General features: G+C 50.0%; 1 protein-coding gene across 1 annotated transcript in view; it reads right to left on the bottom strand.

Moving 5' to 3' along the window:
- Positions 1-21,961, bottom strand: part of LOC145536638 (G-protein coupled receptor 143-like) — a 29,663-nt gene extending 7,702 nt beyond the window's left edge. Inside the window, exons 1-8 of the mRNA XM_081566165.1 lie at positions 21,633-21,961; positions 18,256-18,365; positions 16,876-16,970; positions 13,792-13,884; positions 10,041-10,150; positions 7,556-7,664; positions 5,763-5,880; positions 4,439-4,682 (exon numbers count right to left, since the gene is read on the bottom strand). Of these exons, the coding sequence (XP_081422291.1) occupies positions 4,439-4,682; positions 5,763-5,880; positions 7,556-7,664; positions 10,041-10,150; positions 13,792-13,884; positions 16,876-16,970; positions 18,256-18,365; positions 21,633-21,900 (1,147 nt within the window). The 5' untranslated portion in view covers positions 21,901-21,961. The remainder of the gene's footprint in view (positions 1-4,438; positions 4,683-5,762; positions 5,881-7,555; positions 7,665-10,040; positions 10,151-13,791; positions 13,885-16,875; positions 16,971-18,255; positions 18,366-21,632) is intronic.
- Positions 21,962-22,170: the final 209 nt, after the last annotated feature.

The following is a 22,170-nucleotide window of genomic DNA, read 5'->3' as shown; positions in this document are numbered from 1 at the left end:
ATTTCCACGATTACCACTTTATTCAAAAAGGCCTGCAGTTCCTGAGGGTTCTGGCCTCAGTGTACAGCCTGTGATATAGATACATGAGACCTCCGTATCTATACCACAGCCTGTGGTATAGATACGGAGGTCTCATGTGTGGGAGTCATTCTGTTTGCTGACTTGTACCCACATCTTTAACTGTGGTGTTGGAGAAGACCCTTAAGAGTCCCTTGGACTGCAAGGGGATCCAACCAGTCCATCCTAAAGGAGATCAGTCCTGAATATTCATTGGAAGGACTGATGCTGAAGCTGAAACTCCAATACTTTGGCCACCTGATGCAAAGAGCTGACTCATTTGAAAAGACCCTGATGCTGGGAAAGATTGAGGGCAGGAGGAGAAGGGGACGACAGAGGATGAGATGGTTGGATGGCATCACCGACTCGATGGACACGAGTTTGAGTAAACTCCGGGAGTTGGTGATGGACAGGGAAGCCTGGCGTGCTGCAGTCTGTGGGGTTGCAAAGAGTCGGACACGACTGAGCGACTGAACTGAAGTGAACCCACATCTTTAGCCCAGATTGCTCTGCCTTGATATTTTAAATGAAGATTGGAAATTTTCAAGACTTTTTTTTTTGGCCACACCATGTGGCATGGGGGAAGCTTGGTTCCAGATCAAGGATTCAACCCTTGCCTCCTTCAGGGGCAGCGCTGAGTCTTAACTCCTGGCCCATCAGGGAAGTTCGTTTCATGGCCATTTAATTCTCTTCCTCCCCAACATTTGCTTCATCTTCCCACTCAATTTATGAATATGTCATTGGGCTTCCCAGTTGGCCCTAGTGGTAAAGAACCCACCTGCCAATGCAGATAGACGTAAGAGACGTGGATTTGATCCCTGAGTCGGGAAGATCCCCTGGAGGAGGGCACGGCAACCCACTCCCGTGTTCTTGCCTGGAGAATCCCATGGACGGAGGAGCCTGGGGGGCTACAGTCCGTAGGGTCGCACAGAGTCAGACACAACTGAAGCATTCAGCACATCACAGTATTACTTATGCATTCTTACTAGATTTAGCATTTATTGAATGCCCTCTTTGTCTCAGCACTATGTAAGCACATACCACACAGTCTATGTAATCTTATGAGAATCACTGTCATTATTACCCTATTAGAAGTCAAGAAATACTGAAGGAGATTTGCAAGAAGGGCTAGTCCTCAGCTCACGTGGAGGAGGACCAGATGAAGAGTCCTGTGTCCATTTGCCATGAGCCCTTCCTGGAGGTTACTGTCACGGCTCTTAATATTCCTTATACTTAGCTCGTAAGTCACCTTGCCTCTAATAACCTTGACAAATGTTGCTACAATTTAAAGAAAGTGCTTACTCATTATAAAGTCTCAGTTTAAAAAATGCGTAAGAAAATCTCAACCCTTTTTTTCTCCCCAGCTCTTTTGAGATATATCTGACATAGTACCCTAACTTGTATGTTACTAAGAATTCCTTAAATCTTTAAGCCTCATGTCTAAGAGTTCTTTAAATCTTACAATTAGTTACTCTTAGGGCTTTAAAGTAATGTTCAAAATTCTCCAAGCTAGGCTTCAATGGCACGTGAACTGAGAACTTCCAGATGTTCAAGCTGGGTTTAGAAAAGGCAGAGGAACCACAGATCAAATTGCCAATATCTGTTGGATCATAGAAAAGGCAAGACAATTCCAGAAGAACATCTACTTCTGCTTCATTGACTATGCTAAAGCCTTTGTGTGAATCACAACAAACTCTGGAAAATTCTTAAAGAGATGGGAATACCAGACCACCTGACCTGCCTCCTGAGAAATCTGTGTGCAGGTCAAGAAGCAACAGTTAGAACCGGAAATGGAACAATGGACTGGTTCCAAATTGGGAAAGGAGTACATCAGGGCTGTATATTGTCACCTTGCTTGTTTAACTTCATGCAAAATACATACGTTATGTGAAACGCTGGACTGAATGAAGCACAAGCTGGAATGAAGCTTGCCGGGAGAAATATCAATAACTTCAGTTATGCAGATGACACCACCCTCATGGCAGAAAGCAAAGAACTAAAGAGCCTCTTGATGAACGTGAAACAAGAGAGTGAAAAAGCTGGCTTAAAACTCAACATTCAACAAACAAAGATTATGGCATCCGGTTCCATCACCTCATGGCAAATAGATGGGGAAACAATGGAAACAGTGAGAGCCTTTATTCTCTTGGGCTCCAAAATCACTGCAGATGGTGACTGCAGCCATGAAATTAAAAGACAATTGCTCCTTGGAAGAAAAGCTATGACCAACACAGACAGTATATTCAAAAGCAAAGACATTACTTTACTGGCGAATATGCATGTAGTCAAAGCTATGGTTTTTACAGTAGTCATGTATGGATGGGAGAGTTTGGACCATAAAGAAAGCTGAGTGCCAAAGAATTGATGCTTTTGAGCTGTGGTGTTGGAGAAGACTCTTGAGAGTCCCTTGGACCACAAGGAGATCAAACCAGTCCATCCTAAAGGAAATCAGTCCCAAACGTTCATTGGAAGTACTGATGCTGAAGCTGAAACTCCAATACTTTGGCCACCTAACGTGAAGAGATAACTCATTGGAAAAGACCCTGATGCTGGGAAAGATTGAAGGCAGGAGCAGAAGGGGACGACAGAGGATGAGATGGTTGGATGGCATGACCGACTCGATGAGTTTGAGCAAGCTCCGGGAGTTAGTGATGGACAGGGAGGCCTGGCGTGCTGCAGTCCATGGGGTAGCAAAGAGTCGGACATGACTGAGCAACTGAACTGAACTGAACTGAAGCCTTTTAGGACTAATTTGCCATCAAATGTATAATTTAACATCATTATTAAACAACTATTGGCCCTTTCCAGGTGTGGTGTTCAAGCATGAGCTATGAATGCAAGATGGTCCATGGGATGCACGGTGGTGTATTCTGGTTAAAAGTCCTTTCAACTGGCCCCAGTGTAGTGAAGTGGCAAGAGAGAGAGCTTCAAGGCCCTGGTGGGGACAGAAGGAAGGGGTGGGGTGGCCTCATCCCCAAGCAGCCTTTGTGGGAATCAAGCCTCCTGGCCCCCAGAGGAGGTGCTGCAAACGTGTGTTTTCTTGTAAAGGATTTTCGGTCTTGCTACTCAACACTAACAGCAAAACATCTATTCCAGAAGGATCTTTCAAGGGAATAAAATCTGCATAGGCGAGGGAGGGTAAAATGAATCAGTTGTCATAGCCGTGACGGTCATTGAGATTCAATTAGGAATATAGGTCATAGTCTGATTGTTACTCTCTCTCTCATTACCCATCTTGATTAGAATATAAATGAGCTTTTTGTAACCGTGTATTTAGAATATAGAGCAAACAATCAATTATAGGGTTACAGTAAGTTTACAAAAAGGTATATGTAATGAGTATTTTATAATCAATACATATAAATAGATATACATGAATATATAAATATTAAATATATGTAGTAGGTTTAGTAACTGATAAATGTTAAAGAAACATTATTTGGGCCTTAAACTGATACTTTCGTCCTCCGTATCAGTGGGGTTAATGTACAGAACCCCAAATTACATGAAAAGTGAAAGGGAAGTCGCTCAGTCATGTCCGACTCTTTGCGACCCTCATGGACTGTAGCCCACCAGACTCCTCCATCCATGGGATGGATTCTCCAGGCAAGAATACTGGAGTGGGTTGCCATTTCCTTCTCCAGGGGATATTCCCCACCCAGGGACCGACCCACCCAGGGTCTCCGGGATTGTAGGCAGACACTTTACCATCTGAGCCACCAGGGGAGTCCAAATGAGATGAACAAGAGTTTAAAAAGAGGACCGATTTGAGGACCACAGTGCAAGAGTCTTGACGGGGACAGAGCAGAAGAGCCAGCGATAGGTGACCTGCATCTCATCTTAAATGCCCCCGAATGAACTGGACAAACCAAGCTGCACATAAAATCTCCAGAGGTCAGGCTGCCTGCTGTTCATTGTCTTACCGAACACGTCACCGCGGGCAAGAAGTGACGGTTTATCTCAGACCCAGAATGTCACGCATCCCAAGGCAGAGCTAGTGATCGTTAACACAAAGCTACGATGCTCAGTCCCTGGGTGGGGAAGATCCCCTGGAGGAGGGCACGGCAAGCCGCTCCAGTATTCTCGCCTGGAGAGTCCCCACGGACAGAGGAGCCTGGTGGGGCAACAGTCCGTGGGGTCGCAGAGACTTCGACAGGACTGAAGCCACGTGGCACGCAGGCACGGGGTGCTCCGTGTGCTGGAGGAAAGGCACCGCGCTCACATTACAAGGAGAGGTGAGTGATGAGCTGCAAGATTAAGCTGGTCCCTTTCCATTCATGCCCTAAAGCTGGTTCCAGAAAACAGGGCAGAGACCCTCCTGGTTGTTTACAAAGGAGTTCCTGGGGATCCTGGGGCCTGCCTCTTGCCCAGAGTCTCTTACCTTCAGACAGCAGGCTCAAGGCCTCGTCGGAAGTGTGCACGCCGCCCGGCAGCTGCTTCTTGGGAGCGGGGCCTTCCCCGGGCTCGTGGGGGCCCCCGGGGGACGGGGGAGCCCCCTCGACGGCTGAGGTGGTCATCGAGTCCCACTGGATCTCCTTGCTGGGACCTGGAAGAGTCAGGCGGCAGCCCGTCCAGCCGTAGAAGGCCAGGGACAAGAGGAAACCTTGGGCTGGATTCAGCATCCCCTGGGAGGGAGGAGAAAGAGACGGCATGTAAGTCAGGGCGCTGGCGGGCCTTGGGGCTCACGGGGGTCGCTCCGGCCTGCCAGGCTGGCCTCAACTGGGGCGCGCCCTGTTGGCTGGTTTGGGGCAAGAGAGAGACTGGCCTTCAGAAGTGTGTGGGGGACACAGGAGACCAGGGTGGGTGAGAGGAAAGCCCCAGGCATCACCCCAGCGATGTGGTGTCCAACTCTTTGCAAGTCCATGCACTGCAGCCCCGCCAGGCTCCTCTGCCCGTGGGATTCTCCAGGCAAGAATACTTGAGTGGGGTTGCCATGCCTTCCTCCAGGGGATCTTCCCGACCCAGGGATCGAACTGGGGTCTCCTTCATTGGCAGGCAGATTCTTTACTGCTGAGCCACCAGGGAAACCCAGGCACCTCTCCACTAACTGCTCCTGTATGGAGATTTTGTAGTGGAGACACAATGTACTGGAAATGTGGAGGACAATGTATCCGTGATCTTTCCACCTTATTATGGTGGTGTGTTTCTAGGCAATATTGTTGCCTACGTGTGTGATTAGGTCGTTGAAATGAGTATAATCTATATATTCTGCATTTTTCACTTTGTACAAGATGTCATAATTGTCCTACTTTACATTGTCATTTTCAACATCTGCATACCGTTCCATCAAGATCAAAGACAGCGATTTACTTAACCATTCCCTTTTTTAAAAAAAAAAACGTGGGTTGTCTAGAATGCTTTGTATTTGTAGACTGTGCTCCAAGGACTATCTCCAACTCTGGCTTTTTCAGTCTGAAACATTTCTTCCAGATAAATACCCAGATATTTTTAGTCGGCCTGAAAGGTTTGAGACACTTACCAAACTGACTGACCAGAGTCATATCCCTGTAATAATGATACCAACACTGGATGGACAAGCTAGCTCATGGACCACAGCCAGATGTGGGGGCCCCCGCAACCTCTTCAACTCACTGCATATTTAAATAACACATAGACCATACTTCTCAGTGGTTTTTATCCTGTCTGGGTTTTTTTTTTTTCTCCTTCTTCTTTAGGAAGTACATTTAAAATCAAGATTGACCTACCATCATGAACCACGTGGTCTTGGCTGCGTTTCTGACCTGTTTCAAAGAGCTGCCATTGATATCTGGTTGCAATTCAAGATAGAACAAAAGGCTTTCATTGATGACATTTGAGAACCAGCTGTGAGAAAGAAAATGGGCCACAGGTAAAGAGAACATGCGATATCATTCGTTTTTTCAAAATTTTTGCTTATTTTTAATGGGAGGATAATTGCTTCACAATATCATTTGTTTTCAGTGCCGGAGGTCAGGGAACACATCTGCATGCATGAGTGCTGAGTCACTCTGTTGTGTCCAACTCTTTGTGACCCCCATGGACTGTAGCCCGCCAGGCTCCTCTGTCCGTGGGATTTCCCAGGCAAGAATACTGGAGTGGGTTGCCATTGCCTCCTCCAGGGGATCTTCCCAACTCAGAGATCGAACCTACATCTCTGGCATTGCAGGCAGATTTTTTTTTATCCACTGAGCCACATGAGAAGCCCCAGGGAACATGTCTCCCAAGACCTAGAAGTCTGGGAGGGGTGACCAAGTAGCTGCAGGAGGAACCAACACCCTGAGAACTGACGTCAGAGATGCCCCCCGCCCCTGTCAGCCAAAAGCAGAGACCAAGAGACCCTTCTGATGGTCACAATCAATACCACATCGGGTGGAGGGTTCTAGCACATGTCAAATAGCCCAGAAGTCATTCCTCCTTTGACAAGCAACCTGACGTCTTGATGGAGACCAAAACGAACCTTGATATTTTATGTCGGAAATTTCTGACATTGGTGTCAGCAGGTCGGTGAAGTTGGAAATGGCGGGCTCGGGGTATTTTGAGAGGGAGGTAACTCATGGCTCTCCCAGGAGAATGTCCAAACCAGCCTCCTCCCATCAGATGAATTATTAACCACCAACGTGTGCCCTGTCTTGCGAAGCACTCTGTGGCTGCAGCAAAGAGCTTTCTGATTGGGCACTTGTCACAGGTCTATTTGCACAGAGCACACCCACCTGAAATGCTGGGGCTGGCTGTCTTTGGGGGATGGGGGGCCCACTGAGGAGATGAAGATTGCTCTCTACCCTTCTTGGTTTTTTTTTATTTTTAGTTGTTTTTTTTGGCCGTGCCACACAGCTTTCGGGATCTTAGTTTCCCGAACCAGGGATGGAATTCATGCCCCCTGCAGTGGGAGCTTAGAGTCCTAACCACTGGACCACCCAGGGAGTCATGATTTCTGTCCTTGTTGCCCTGAGCTGTGAGTCATCACAGAGACACAGGCCGTCGCCCCTGTGTCTCATCAGATACAGGAATCCTACAGCGACTTCCCTGGCCATACAGCAGTCAGGACTTGGTACTTCCAGGGCAAGGGACGAAGGTTCAATCCCTGGCCGGGGAAGTGAGATCCCACATGCCCTACATTGCAGGGGAAAAAAATAATTAAAAAAGAATACAAAGATGGATGCAAAAATAAAAGATGGATTTAGAAGGCATGATGAAGCATTTCATTTCAATGTTAACCCCGGCAATGGGACAGTACTCCGGAGGCAAGTGGTTGGGATGTGTCCACCTTAAAACGAGAACTTTCCGTTCTTAGGGCTTCTGTATAATTTGAGCGGATGTGAATATCTTTCCAGAAGGTCAGGGCTGTAGACTGGCCTTCCTGTCTGGACAGCACTGGCTCCAGGGCCACCTGCACAAGCCTGAAAAGGTTTCCTCTCCCAAGACTCTGCCTCTGGAACTGAGGTCACACTTGGGAAGGCACCTGACGAGCAGTTTGCATTTCACTTCCCAGGGACGGTTTAAAGAAAAAGAAACACGTTACCAAACGATGAAAACCAGCATTATTTTCAAGAATCGGGTCTTGATCACGGCTCCCATGCGTCTCTCGTTGTCCGTGTAAACGCCTTGTCTTCCTTTCAGTAAGGAGGCCACTGTGGAGAGCAGAGGGGAACGTTGTGCGATATTCACGATTTACAGAGGGCAGCAAAGTGGACGGGAGCCTGCGAGTCACCCTGGAGAGGAGGAAGCAGGATACCAGCCATGCCTCTCTCACCACTGCATGGGGTGGGTGGGGGCAGTGCTTCTCAGACACTTGGGGGAATACATAGCTTTTAAAGGTTTACTTTGAAGTCTTTGTGGCTTCCCTGGTGGCTCAGCTGGAAAAGAATCCGCCTGCAATGCAGGAAACCTGGGTTCGATTCCTGAGTCGGGAAGATCCTCTGGAGAAGGGAGAGGCTACCCACACCAGGATTCTTGGGCTTCCCTGGTGGCTCAGCTGGTAAAGAATCCGCCTGCAATGTGGGAGACCTGGGTTCGATCCCTGGGGTTGGGAAGATCCCCTGGAGAAGGGAATGGCAACCCACTCCAGTATTCTGGTCTGGAAAATCCCATGGACTTTATAGTCTGTGGGGTCACAAAGAGTCGGACATGACTGAGTGACTTTCAGTTTAACTTTTGAAATCGTTTAGATTTATATAAGATATACAGAGATAGTAGAGGGCCCATATAAGTACACCCAGCTGCCCCCAATGTTAACGTCTTCCACAACCACACTCACGCTGGTCAGCGTGAAGAAAGCAACACTGGTACAGTGCTGTTAACTACACCCCCAATTTTATCTGGATTTTATTAATTAGTTCAGGAAGTGTATTTTTAATAGTTTATACTTTTTATTTCTATAATAAAAATAATTTTTATAAATATAATAAAATATATGTATAAATTATTTTTAAAAATAATTTACTAGGAGACTTCTCTGGTGGTTCAGTGGTTATAAAACTCCATGCGTCCAACACAGGGGCCGAAGGTTCGATCTCTGGTCAGGGAACTACGATGCCCCATGCTGAAAGGTGCAGCCAAAAAAAATAAAAATAATAATTTATCCTTGATTTCTTTCTTTCTTTGGCCGAGACTCTGCATGTGGGATGTTAGTTCCCCAACCAGGGATTAAACCCAGGCCCCCCTGCAGTGAAAGCTCCTAGCCCTAATCCCTGGACCACCAGGGGAGTCCCATACTTGCTATGTTAAAATGTTGAAAGATTTTTCCATCCCTCCTTTAGACACCTTGGAAAATATAAAAAAAAAAGTTTAGAAACAAAATTAATAACCCATGGTCCCCCTAGAGACAACTACTGTTAGCATCTTAGTGTATTTCCTTCCAGTGTTTTTTTTCTACACATTGTTTTCACTTATTTTATGTAAATGAATCACTATTTTTTAATCACTATGTTTAAATGCAACGTTTTTAAAAAAGCTGTATTTGGCTCAGATGTTGAAAGCATCTGCCTAAAATGTGGGAGACCCGGGTTCAATCCCTGGGTCGGGAAGATTCCCTGGAGAAGGAAATGGCAACCCACTCCAGTACTCTTGCCTGGAAAAATCCCATGGACGGAGAAGCCTGGTAGGCTACCATCCGTGGGGTCGGAAAGAGTCGGACACGGCTGAGCGACTTCACTTTCTTTCTAATACGCTATGGGGGTTGTGTGTTTTTACATTTTTATTGCAGGAGAGTTGATTTCCAATGTTGTATCAGTTTCAGGTATACACACACTGGTTTTCAACGCAGATAGAGACCCCAAGATCCTTGGTGATGCGCTCTCCCTAAGTAGCAGAGCATGTCGCTTGTGTAAAAAGTTCTGCAATCCACAGTCGAGCCTCCAGCGACCTTGCTGCGGAGGTGTGTTTCTTTACTCTCATTCTGCCCGTGAGGGACCCACAGGGCACGAGGGGGCTGGAGACTTGCCCCAGGGCGCGTCTCCCTGAGGATGGGGTAGAGGGCTGGAATGCAGGCCCCCTCCTAGTGTTCTGCTGACTAACCTCGCCCAGATCTTTCTGGTGCCTCTGACTCACGTCCTGCGGGCCTCTTCCTGTTTCCTGCCCAGCTGGGAGAAGGCACGGGCCCAGACAACACAGGAGGAGCCGGGTCCCCCCGGGGGACAGCCCGGTCCATCTCCGCCGCTCACCCACGGCTTTCCTTTCCTTTCCTCTCCTCTTCCTGTCTCCCCCTCTGCCAGTTTTCAAGGACACTGGGTCTTTGGGGGCACGCCAGGGACAGACCCAGGATGAGTCTAGGTAGAAGGGAAAAAGTCCACGGGTTCCCGGGCTTTGCGCTAACGGATGCTGGCAAAGACTTCATCTAGTACGCTCGCTTCCTGTCACTGATGTAAACCCACTCACTCTCCCCAGCTTCATTCCGCCCGTCTCTGCAGGGTGACAGATGAGGTCAGGGGTCCTAGATGATGACTGAGGCCCAAGAGCCAGGGCCGTCCCCGTGGCCTCATCCCCGGGGAAACTTGCCTGCCCTTTACCTGCGATCACCGTCTTTCGGAACAGGATGGGGTTGCCCACGAGGACCAGTAGCAGCGGCAAGTAGGTGGTGATGTAGTGGGGGATGGCGTGCTCCAGACCCCTCTCGCACCTGGGGAGGGGAGAGAAACCCAGACATTCCTCAACAATGAGGCTTTGCCTGAAATAACCCACCGCCTTATCTGAAAGCTGAGATAGGAGGACCTAGAGCGCAGAGGGAAGTGCACAGATCGCCTCTGGAGGCCGGAAGGAAACCTGACTCACATCTCATCATGTCTGTGGACAAGCAAGTAAATCACAGAAGAGGAAGGAGGATCAATCACAGTTCTGTCTGTCTCAGAAAGCGGGCCGCTTTTCAAGGTCCCTGCCGGAAAAAGTAAAGACAGGAAAAGACTCTGCAATGGTGGACCCCCACCACAATCCCCCTGGGACCCCTTCAAAGAAAACACACACATTCAAGCAAGACAAAGGCACTCAATAAACTAGTAAGGTCATCAGCACTTTACTACGAGCTAGGCCTGGCTGACGTCACCAGTAAGATCCAAGCTCTTTCCTCGATCCGCTGAAAACACCCGAGCTTCCTATTTCCCAGGACACTTGTTCTCAAGGTGACCCGTAATCATTGCGGTGGTTCTTTTCAGAAAGAAAGACAGGGATGTCTACTGACAGGTTGGGAGACTCATCCGTCAGCAACAGGATATGGTGGCGTGCTACACATAGGTAGGTTACCAAGGCCGGGAGTGTCACTGAACCAATGCATAACGTGGAGAAAGTGGCAAAGGGGCAGAGGGAATCCAAAGAAGAAGTTGCTCAGGTCCGACCCCACATGGGGTGGAAGACCAGAGGAGGCAGCAGCCCTGGTGGCCGGGGAAGGGGAGATGATAAAGATGCCAGCGCTTTCGTCAGTATGGAGTGCTCACACCAGAGATGAAAGTGGCAGGAAAATGCATGAAACCAGGCATGAAAAAGGCAGTGCCACCTTTTGTTGCCCTAAGGATGGCAATAGCATGTGAAGATGGCACGTTCTTTTTTAAAAGAAGCTTTCTCCTTCAGCTGTGAACGCTAACCCATGGTCTACAAGGGCTTGAGGGGAGAAAGGGGCACAGGAGGAGCAAAAGATGAGATGTGAATCCCGGACTGAGCTTTGAGGGACAAATGAGTGAGGGTGGGAGCCTGCACAGTGCCGGGGGCTCTGGGTCTCAGGCTCTGAGAATGCAAACGATGGAGGATGTAGATGATGGGATGATGGAGGGAGGAGGTGATGGAAGGAAGACATGATGGAGGGTGGACAGGATGGAGAGTAGATATGATGGAGAGTGGACATCACGGAGGCTAAGACGATGGTGGCTGGAGATGTTGGTGGGTGGTGATGATGGAGTATGAGATGATGGAGGGTGCGCATGATGGGATGATGGAGAGTGAAGATGATGGAATGTGGTGATGATGGAGGAGGAGAAGATGGAGGTAGACATGATGGGATGATGGAGAGTGGAGATGATGGGATGGTGGAGGGCAGACTGATGGAGGGTGCAGAGGGGGGAGGGTTAACATCATAGAGGGTGGACATGAGGCAGATGAGATGATGGTGGCTGGAGATGATGGAGGATGGAGATAGTGGAGGATGGTTCTGTTGGAGAATGGAGATGATGGAAGATGAAAATGATGGAGGGTGGAGATGATGAAGGATGGGATGATGGATGGTGGAGATTATGGAAGACGGATGATGGATGGTGGAGATGATGGAAGATGGGATGATGGATGGTGGAGATGATGAAAGATGAGATGATGTAAGGTGGACATGATGGAGAGTAGAGATGATGGAGGATGAGATGATGAGATGATAGAGGATGAGATGACGGAGGTTAGAGAAGATGGGATGGTGGAAGTTGCAGATGATGGAGGTTGGAGGTGATGCATGTTGGAGATGATGGATGGTGGGGATGATTGAGGGTGGAGATGTTGGAGGGTGGGGGTGATAGAGGATGCAGATGTTGGAAGATGAGATGATGGAGAATTAAAATGCTTCAGGGGGAGGCCTTGTGTTAATCTCAGAGCACCTCGGCTCACATGAAACAGCCCCAGGATCTCACGGGTGGAGGTAAGGGATAAAATTTCTCTTTCCGATTAACTGCATCCCTCTGTAACAGCTGCTTACTCTGTATTTGTCCTTTTAAGGTTCCTGGAGAGAACAGGTTATTTTGAGGGGTCTACACAGAGGCCTGGAAGTACTCACAGTTGACAAGGCAATAGGACCGTGGAGACATTTGACTGAGCAGCTACAAGAAATTGAGAAAGATGGGGAGAAACGGCCTACTACACCACAGGTCAGCAAACTTTTTCTCTAAAGGAACAGATAGGAAATATTTTAGGCTTCAGAACCCTCACAGCTTCTGTCAAATCTCAACTCTAATGGGTAAAGCAGCAATAGACAATACATGTACAAATGGGTATGGCTGTGTGCCAATAAAACTTTATTTACAAAAGCAGGCGGAGGGCTGGATCTGTACTGAAGGCCATGCTGTACTGATCCCTGAGTCTGTGCTCTGCTGTGTTTAGTCACTCAGTCGGGTCCAACTCTTTGGGACCCCATGGACTGTAGCCTGCCAGGCTCCTCTGTCCATGGGATTCTCCAGGCAAGAATACTGGAGCGGGTTGCCGTGCCCTCCTCCAGGGGATCTTCCCAACACAGGGATCGAACCCAGGTCTCCCGCATTGCAGGCAGATTCTTTACTGTCTGAGCCACCAGGAATGTCCAAGAATACTGGAGTGTGTAGCCTATCCCTTCTCCGGGGAAACTTCCCGTCCCAGGAATTGAACTGGAATCTCCTGCGTTGCAGACTCTTTACCAGCTGAGCTAGACAAGAAGCCCCTCCCTGGGTCTACAACACCTTAAAATCACAAAGAGACAGTGTCCAACCTCTGATTTTCAGTTTTCCATTAAACCTTGGAGTATATATCCTTAGAGGGACCTTGAGGTTTTACAAATGGTAAAGTGTAGGGATTCAGACTCTTAAAAAAACGTCTGAGACAGTTTCAGAGGCCACACCTCCCAGCATGTGTTCAAAAGAGCACAGGATGGAGACATGAAAAAAAAGTGCAGATAGCAGAAAATGAGCTCTTCTAAAGCAACCCTTTGCATCTCCCAGACATCTGGAACTCAGCCCTGGGATGTTCAACTCACCTGCGTGCCCAGAGGAAGCTGGTTTGAAGGATTAAAAATAAATCAAGAGTGGGTAGGTGGAAGCCATGCCCATCACAGGCCTGTAGGGAGGAGAGATGCACCCCTAGCTGATTGTGCTTCTGAGGTTGTTTTTTTGTCTGTTTAAACACGGCCCTCAGTACAGATCTGGCCCTCTGCCTGCTTCTGTCAATAAAGATTTATTGGCACACAGCCATGCCCACCTGTGTATGTATTGTCTATGGCCATTAGCACCGAGTAGTGAAAGTCACGTAACATCAAACTCATCGTTCTAAAGTGAACGACTCAGTGGCATTTAGGACATCCACGGTGCCGTGCTAGCCCCACCTCAAGCTCTGTATCCACACTGGGCGCAGCACCGACCCAACACGTACCCAGCACGTAGGTGACAGGCAGGAGCGGAGGACCCTGGCTGACTCAAGGAGCCAGGCACGTGCTCACGGCTGCACGGATCCTGGACCACGGCCCACCCACCCATGCGGGGTCAGCACCCAGGCATGTCCTGCAGGAGGACACCCCACGGGGGTCGGGCATCGGGGGGAGCCCTGGCTTACCTGGTCATGGAAGGATAGTAGAGCATGAGGGCTCCCTCCACGCTCAGCAGGGCGGCCAGGCCCCAGGCCATCAGGTGGTACAGGAGGATGGTGCTGGGGGAGGGAGAATACAGGTCCAGAACCTCAGGTCCAGCACCTGCCCAGCCCCGCACTCCGCGAGCAGCGGGAAAACACATGCAGGGCAGACTCAGCAAACAGCCCCTTGATTGTGCCTCTGAGGTTGCTTCCTTTGTTTATATCTTTAAACGCGGCCCTCAGTACAGATCCGGCCCTCCACCCGCGTTTGTCAATCAAGTTTTATTGGCACACAGCCATGCCCACTTGTGCATGCGTTGCCTATGGCTTCTTCACCCATTAGCGGCTGAGTAGTGAAACTCAGGTAACGTCAAACTCACCATTCTAAAGTGAATGACTCGGTGGCATTTAGGACATCTGCAGTGCTGTGCAAGCCCCACCTCAAGCCAGTTTTGAAACATGTTCATCCCCCTAAAAGGACACCCAGACCCATTCGGGGGTCCCTCCCCATCACGCCTGCACCTCCAGCTCCTAACAACCACTCACCTACTGTCTGTCTCTATGGATTCACCTATTCTGGACTTTTCTTCCAAGTGGAAGCGTAAACAATGTGGCCTGCTGAGTCTCGTTTGTTTCCCTTAACTTAACGCTTTCCTAGTCAAAGCTATGGTGTTTCCAGTAGTCACGTATGGATGTGAGAGTTGGACCATAAAGAAAGCTGAGCACGGAAGAATTGATGCTTTCGAACTGTGGTGTTGGAGAAGACTCTTGAGAGTCACTTGGACTGCAAGGAGATCCAACCAGTCCATCCTAAAGGATATTAGTCAGTCCTGAATGGAAGGACTGATGCTGAAGCTGAAACTCAAATCCTTTGGCCACCTGATGTGAAGAACTGACTCACTGGAAGAGACCCTGATGCTGGGAAAGATTGAAGCCTGGAGGAGAAGGGGACGACAGAGGATGGGATGGTTGGACATGAGTTTGAGTAAAATTCCGGGGGTTAGTGATGGACAGGGAGGCCTGGCATGCTGCAGTCCGTGGGGTTGCAAAGAGTCGGACACAAGTGAGTGACTGAACTGAAAGCTTTCAAGATTGATAGGAGGGAGGGATGGGTACCTCATAATTCCTCCTAGGGGCCTAGCTCCCCCAGTAGCCAGGGGTTCCCAGCCTCTGTCCTTCCTGAAGTCACCTTGGTACCTAACATGCAAGAGTCTTAATGCTCAGACCAAACCACAAAGAAGGTCTTGGAGAAATGGGTAGCCATCTGACATTCCAGGAGAGCTGAGAGACTTTCTATCTCTCTGTCCGCCAGACCCCTGATCATTCCCTGCAGAGTTCACACTCTTACCACCCCCATTACATCCTTAACCATCCCCATCCTTCATCTCTGTACACCCACACACCCCACCCTGTCCCCCCGAAGGAGCAGAGGCAGCAAGCCTTGCAGATGATCCAGAGAGGTTGAGAAACTTGCCAGGAGTCACTCAGCTAGTGAGTGAGGGGGCAGGAACTTGAACCCACTGGGGCCAAGCTACTAACCACTGTGTGATTCCTCCTAGACAGCCCCCTCTCCAGCTCCAGAATTCTTGGGCTCTGTACTTAGCATGGAGAAGGCAATGGCACCCCACTCCAGAACTCTTGCCTGGAAAATCCCATGGATGGAGGAGCCTGGTGGGCTGCAGTCCAGGGGGTCGCTAAGAGTCGGACACAACTGAGCGACTTCACTTTCACTTTCATGCATTGGAGAAGGAAATGGCAACCCACTCCAGTGTTCTTGCCTGGAGAATCCCAGGGACGGGGGAGCCTGGTGGGCTGCCGTCTATGGGGTCGCACAGAGTCAGACACGACTGAAGCGACTTAGCAGCAGCAGCAGCAGTACTTACATAACACACCCATACACACTTCTTTGAACTTTTTCCTATACCTTTCGATACCATCAGAATTTTTATATTCATGCCAACCCTTTTGAGTATCTGTCCAGTTCCAAATATGCAATTTACTGAATTACTTGTTTCCACGGTTTTAAAATCCTCAATTTTGGGCGGGGGGGCTCACCTGGAGAATACTTTGCTATTTTTTTTCTTAATATATCTAGTTTACCAAAATATAGTTGACTTACAATGTTTCAGGTGTCCCGCAAGAATACTGTGCTGTTTTGATTGTGCCTTCCGCCTTTTATAAAAATGACCTGGCATTAGATGTTTCTTGGTGGAGTGCCCGCTGGGAGGTTCTGATGGACTGTGTCTTGGGTTCATTTCAGTTCAGTTGCTCAGTCGTGTCCAACTCTGTGATCCCATGGACTGCAGCACGCCAGGCCTCCCTGTCCATCACCAACTCCCGGAGATTGCTCAAACTCATGTCCATCGAGTCGGTGATGCCATCCAACCATCTCATCCTCTGTCGTCCCCTTCTCCTCCCATCTTCAATCTTTCCCAGCATCAGGGTCTTTTCAAATGAGTCAGTTCACATCAGGTGGCCAAAAGATTGGAGTTTCAGCTTCAACATCAGTCCTTCCAATGAATATTCAGGACTGACTGATTTCCTTTAGGATGGACTGGTTGGATCACCTTGCAGTCCAAGTGACTCTCAAGAGTCTTCTCCAACACCACAGTTCAAAAGCATCAATTCTTTGGTGCTCAGCTTTCTTTATGGTCCAACTCTCACATCCATTCATGGCCACTGGAAAAACCATAGCCTTGACTAGATGGACCTTTGTTGGCAAAGTAACGTCTCTGCTTTTTAATATGCTCCTGGTTGGTCATAACTTTTCTCCCGAGAAGTAAGCATCTTTTAATTTCATGGCTGCAGTCACCATCTGCAGTGATTTTGGAGCCCCCCCAAAAATAAAGTCAGCCACTGTTTCCACTGTTTCCCCATCTATCTGCCATCAAGTGATGGGACCAGATGCCATGATCTCAGTTTTCTGAATGTTGAGCTTTAAGCCAACTTTTTCGCTCTCCTCTTTCACTTTCCATGTCTACCCTTCAGAAATGAGTACTCGTGGCCTCTCCAACCTTCCCCTCGGGCAACGAGCTAGGGCAGAAGAACCCAGCCGCTCGCACTGAATACCTCTGTCCGGCCGACCTCCGGATCACCAGGTAGGCGTCCACCGCGTAGCAGAACCACCACCAGAAACAGGCGCTGTACAGCAGCTGGATCCAGAGCTGTAATCACAAGAGGGGCATCCCAGCCCCTGAGGGCGGGCTGCAGGTGGCCCTGCCCTGCCCTGATGTCATCCCGGCCCCGCCCCCACCCATGACGTCATCAGGTGTCCCAGGAAAGCCCTCTGCAGACACGTGGCCACCCTTGGAAGCCCAGGCTGGGATGTGGCCTGGGTGCAGGCGAGTGCCTTGGTTCCCCCGTCTGCTCAGCTGGACTGGGCCAGAGAGCCCCGCCTGGTGCTCACACGTGTAGGCAAAGAGACGAAGGGCTCAGAGATGAAAGGCCTTTGAACCAGACGCCCTTCTGCTGAGGACAAAAAGAGGGTGTGCAGGAAGGACCTTCCCAGGAGAAGCAAGGCAGGGACGTGCTGCAGTCCTAAGTCCCTTCAACGGTGTCCAACTCTTTGCGACCCCGTGGACTGTAGCCCGCCAGGCTCCTCTGTCCATGGGGATCCTCCAGGCAAAAAATACTGGAGTGGGTTGCCATGCCCTCCTCCAGGGGATCTTCCCAACCCAGGAATTGAACCCACGTCTCTTATGTCTCCTGCATTGGCAGGCGGGTTCTTTTACCACTAGCATCACCTGGGAAGCCCACAAATAGATGTACTTAAATACAATTTTGGTAAGTACGTACATCCAATAAATCAATAATTTTTTTTCTTTTCCTTCCTTTTTTTTTTCCCAGCCAGCTTGTTTTGACTGTGGCTATTCTTGCCTGCAAAATCCCATGGACAGAGAAGCCTGGCAGGCTACAGTCCATGGAGTCACAAGAGTCGAACACGACTTAGCGACTAAAACACACACAGACACACAAATCTCAGGTAAGTATTGAACGTGTGTTTAAGGATCGGGGACGGAAAATACTAGCACAGTGGTTCTCAAACTGGAGTGTGGCTCAGAGGCTGCTGGTTATTCTGTAGTTTCTTAGTCGTGTCTGACTCTTTGTGACCCCATGGACTGTAGCCCTCCAGGCTCCTCTGTCCATGGGATTCTGCAGGCAAGAATACTGGAGTGGGTTGCCGTTTTCCTCCTCCAGGGGATCTTCCCGACCCAGGGATCGAACCTGCATCTCCTGCATTAGCAGGCGGTTTCTTCACCAGTGAGCCACCTGGGAATTTCCAGAGACCCCTGGAGGGTTTATTAAATCACAAACAGTACCCCCCGCCACAGTGTTCCTAGTCAGTGGGGTAAGGGTGGGGGTCTCTGAGCTTTTCTGAAAACTGCACTGGGTTGGTGGGAGGGTCAGGAACACATTGTGAGGACTCAGTGTAACAGAGGGAACACTTACCGCACTCCCCACACAGAAGACCGCTGGCCACACGTGTGCCCTGTTCACGGCGGAGATGTCGTCCACGAAACTCGGAAACCCTAACCACACTGCAGACCGAACCATGATACCTAAGGGACAACCAGGTGATACGCTTTCTTTGTATCTGCTCCTGACTCAGATCTAAAGGGGACCTGGTGACTGTAAAAAGGATGAATGGACAAATGGATGCATGGACAGATGACAGGATGGATGGACAGAAGATAGGAAGGGAGAGAGGAAAAATACACATGTGGGTGGGTGCAGAGAGACAGAGAAAAAAAACAAGACTCAGAAAATAAGGATTGCGGTTGCAGAGCAATCCCAGGCACTTTGATTTCCACTTCCGCCGTCATCAGCCACCGTCATGTCCCTCGTTTTGCTTGTTCGTTTATTTACCTCTGAGAAGCTACGGTGTGAATAACTGTGTGTGTTTCTTGGCTATATTTTTAGTGTCTGGCTTAACTAGTCCTCATGTAAAAAAAAAAAAAAAAAACGACTGAAAAAAAGCACATTCTTTCTCAATTTTTTTAGAAAAAGATGTATTGATTTATTTTATTGATTGGTCTTTGTCACTGCTAACAGGCTTTCTCTAGGTGCAGGGAGCAGGGGCTACTACTCTTGGGCTTCTCGTCTCGGTGGCTTCCCTTTTTGCGGAGAACCAGCTCCAGGGCACCTGGGCTCCAGTAGTTTCATCGCCTGGGCTCAGTAGTCATGGTCCGTGTCCCTTACACCCTCAGGACACGGAGGTGGAAGGCACTCAAATAGCATCAATGCCTCCCCTTCAAGCGCAGATGATTCCAACATGGCCAATATTGAGCTTCCCTGATGGCTCAGAGGGTAAAGCGTCTGCCTGCGATGCAAGAGACCTGGGTTCGATCCCTGGGTCGGGAAGATCCCCTGGAGAAGGAAATGGGAAACCCACTCCAGTACTCTTGCCTGGGAAATCCCATGGACAGAGAAGCCTGGTAGGCTACTGTCCATGGGGTTGCAAAGAGTCGGACACAACTGAGCGATTTCACTTCACTAATATAACATATTAAATATATTATATATTGCAATATATAATAATATTGTAACATACTGTACAGTATATGGCTTCCTTGGTGGTTCAGACAGTAAAGAATCTGCCTGCAATGCGGGAGACCTGGGTTTGATCCCTGGGTCGGGAAGATCTCCTGGAGAAAGAAATGTTCCCCCACACCAGAATTCCTGCCTGGAGAATCCCATGGACAGAGGAGCCTGGCGGGCTACAGTCCATGGGGCTGCAAAGAGTCAGACATGAATGAATGGCTAACACACACACACGTAGTATACAGTATGTTACAATAGACATGTGTTATATATTATAATTATGTATATAATTATATATATATGTTGAATTCTTCTACGGTTACCTACTGAGATTTGTGTGGATGAAACGATATAAATTCTGGGATCTGCCTCAGATTATTTCAGTGGAGAGTGGGGTACAGGGATGAAGTAAAGAGGAGGCTAGGTGATGAGAACAGAGGGTTCATTATATAGCCTCTCTACCTCTGCATATATGTAATAAAGTCCAAAATAAAAAGTTTAAAAGGTCAGACAATTGAGCTTAGAGTTTATAAAATGTACCATGCTAGGGTTGAAAGCAGGGGTCAGCAAAGTTTCTGTAATGGATCAGAGAGAAAATATTTTAGGCTCTGTGGCCCACACTTTCTCCAGTCAACACTCACTTCTGCTGTCCTGGGGGAACGGGGTGGGCGGAAGATGTTGCCCCAACAGTGCTCAAGTGCAGGGCGCGGCTGTATCCCCATCAGACTCCACTTACGGACGCTGACATTCACATTTCACGGAATGCTTACATGTCAGAAATACTGTTGTTCTGTAGATGTTCCTAAAAGTATTTATTTACTTGGCTGGGCCAGGTCTTAGTTGCGGCAATGAGAGATCTTGTTCCCTGACCAGGAATCGAATCCGGGTCTCCTGCATTGGGAGCACAGAGGCTGAGTCACTGGACCACCAGGGAAGCCCCTGTTCTGTAGATTTTTAAGCTTTGAGTGTTAAGCCAGCTTTTGCACTCTCCTTTTAGAAAGGGAGGAAGTTGCTTAGTCGTGTCCGACGCTTTGCGACCCCATGGACTGTAGCCCACCAGGCTTCTCCATCCGTGGAATTTTCCAGGCAAGATTACTAGAGTGGGTTGCCATTTCTTTCCCCACGGGATCTTCCCGACCCAGGGATGGAACTCAGGTCTCCCGCATTGCAGGCAGACACATTACCATCTGAGCCAGCAGGGAAGCCCCCACAGATTTTTAAAACACACTTTAACTGTGGGCCGTACATAGAAAAGCAGGCTGGCTTTAGCCTAGAGTCTGCAGGTTTGCACACCTGTGATAGAAAACCCAAACTTAGATAGATACATAGAGAAACAAGGAAATAAAAATTTTATATATGTGAAGTTTTCTTCCTGTTCTTGTAAATCGGTTTGGAAATAACTGTGTGTGAGTATGCGCGCGCGCACGGCCGATATAGTAACTATTAGTCTCTCATTGGTGGAACGATCATGGAACCGTTGTATTTTCTGGGATGTCCTTCACAGCACTGCCTAAAGTTTCCCTAATAAGAGCAGTAACAGATACATCAAAGTGTTAAAAAAAAAGAAAAAAGAAAAAAGAAGTCCCAAGCAACTTATACCATCTTGTATTGCAGATTCTTCTCCTCCTCCCATTGTGTCCCTGGGAAGCCTTCTCTGGATCCATCCTCCCACCAGGCACTCTCAACCACGCAAGACCGGTACCCACTCCTGGGGGTGGGAGTCCCCATTTGCACACGGAGGGGTCCCCACTCACAGGCCGCGTGCCCTAAAACACGCACCACCCGCCGGCTGGGCACCCCTACTCGTACACGGGGCTCCCCAATGGCGGGCCGCGCGCCTTCAACCGCGCACGCAGTGGTTCCCACCACTGGGCTGTGCGCCCTCAATCGCGCACAGAGTGGTCCACAACACAAGGCTGTGTGCCCTCAACTCCCACGAAGGGGTCCGGACTCGCGGGCACACCCTCAACCTCCCATGGAGGCCCACCCGCGGGGCCGCGAGGCTCTCAACCGCGCACGTAGGCGCGCCCTGAAAAAACGCACAGACGGGTCCCCACTTGGGGGGCTGACGTCCTCAGCCACAAACAAAGGGAGCCCTATTCGCGGGCTGCGCGCGCTCAGCTGCGCACGGAGGAGTCCCCACCCGCGCAGTATGCGCGGGGCCTGAAGTCCCCAGCCCTGCGCCGTCACCTCCCAAGAAGGAGTCTTCACCCGCGGGCCGGGCCCTCCTCACTCGCACACCGAGGGGTCCCCCACTCCCCCGCCCGCGCGGGTCGCGTGCTCACCCAGGCAGCCGAGCAGGTCGCAAGCGGTGGCGGCGCGCAGGATGCGCACGGAGGCGGAGCCGCGGGCCGAGGTCGGCGGCGAGGCCGAAGCGATCCCGGGGCCCGCGGGCCAGCGCCCGGGCCGCAGCTGCAGGAGGCCGAGCGCCAGGCGGAGCGCGCCGCTGCCCAGGCACAGCGCGTGGAAGGCCCGCGGCTGGAAGCCCAGCGCGAGCTGCGTGGCGGCGTCCCGCGTCGGGCAGCAGAAGGTGCCGAGGCGCGGGGAGGCCATGGGTCGTGCTGGGGACGCGCGCGGCTCGGGTCTGCCGGCCGGCCTGGGTCATGTGCTGGGCGCGGGGCCGCGGGGAGGGGGCGTCATGTGCCCTGGGCCTCCCGGCGGCCCCCGCCCGATCCCCGCCCCCGCGCTGGCAGAAAAGGCGCCAGGCTCGGTGAGGGCAGCGCGGAACGCCACGAGGCCTCACGAGGGTGATGCTTGGTAGCGAGGAGGAGGGATGAGGGGCGGAGAGCTCAGGGTCGGGGAAGTCCGCTCTCTAACCCTTCA

Source organism: Giraffa tippelskirchi, chromosome X (genome assembly GCF_054371585.1).
Source record: "Giraffa tippelskirchi isolate mGirTip1 chromosome X, T2T-mGirTip1v1.2.pri, whole genome shotgun sequence".
In the NCBI taxonomy this organism is placed as follows: domain Eukaryota; kingdom Metazoa; phylum Chordata; class Mammalia; order Artiodactyla; family Giraffidae; genus Giraffa; species Giraffa tippelskirchi.
Note: the sequence above shows the minus strand (reverse complement) of the source record. Positions and strands in the feature narration are given on the sequence as shown.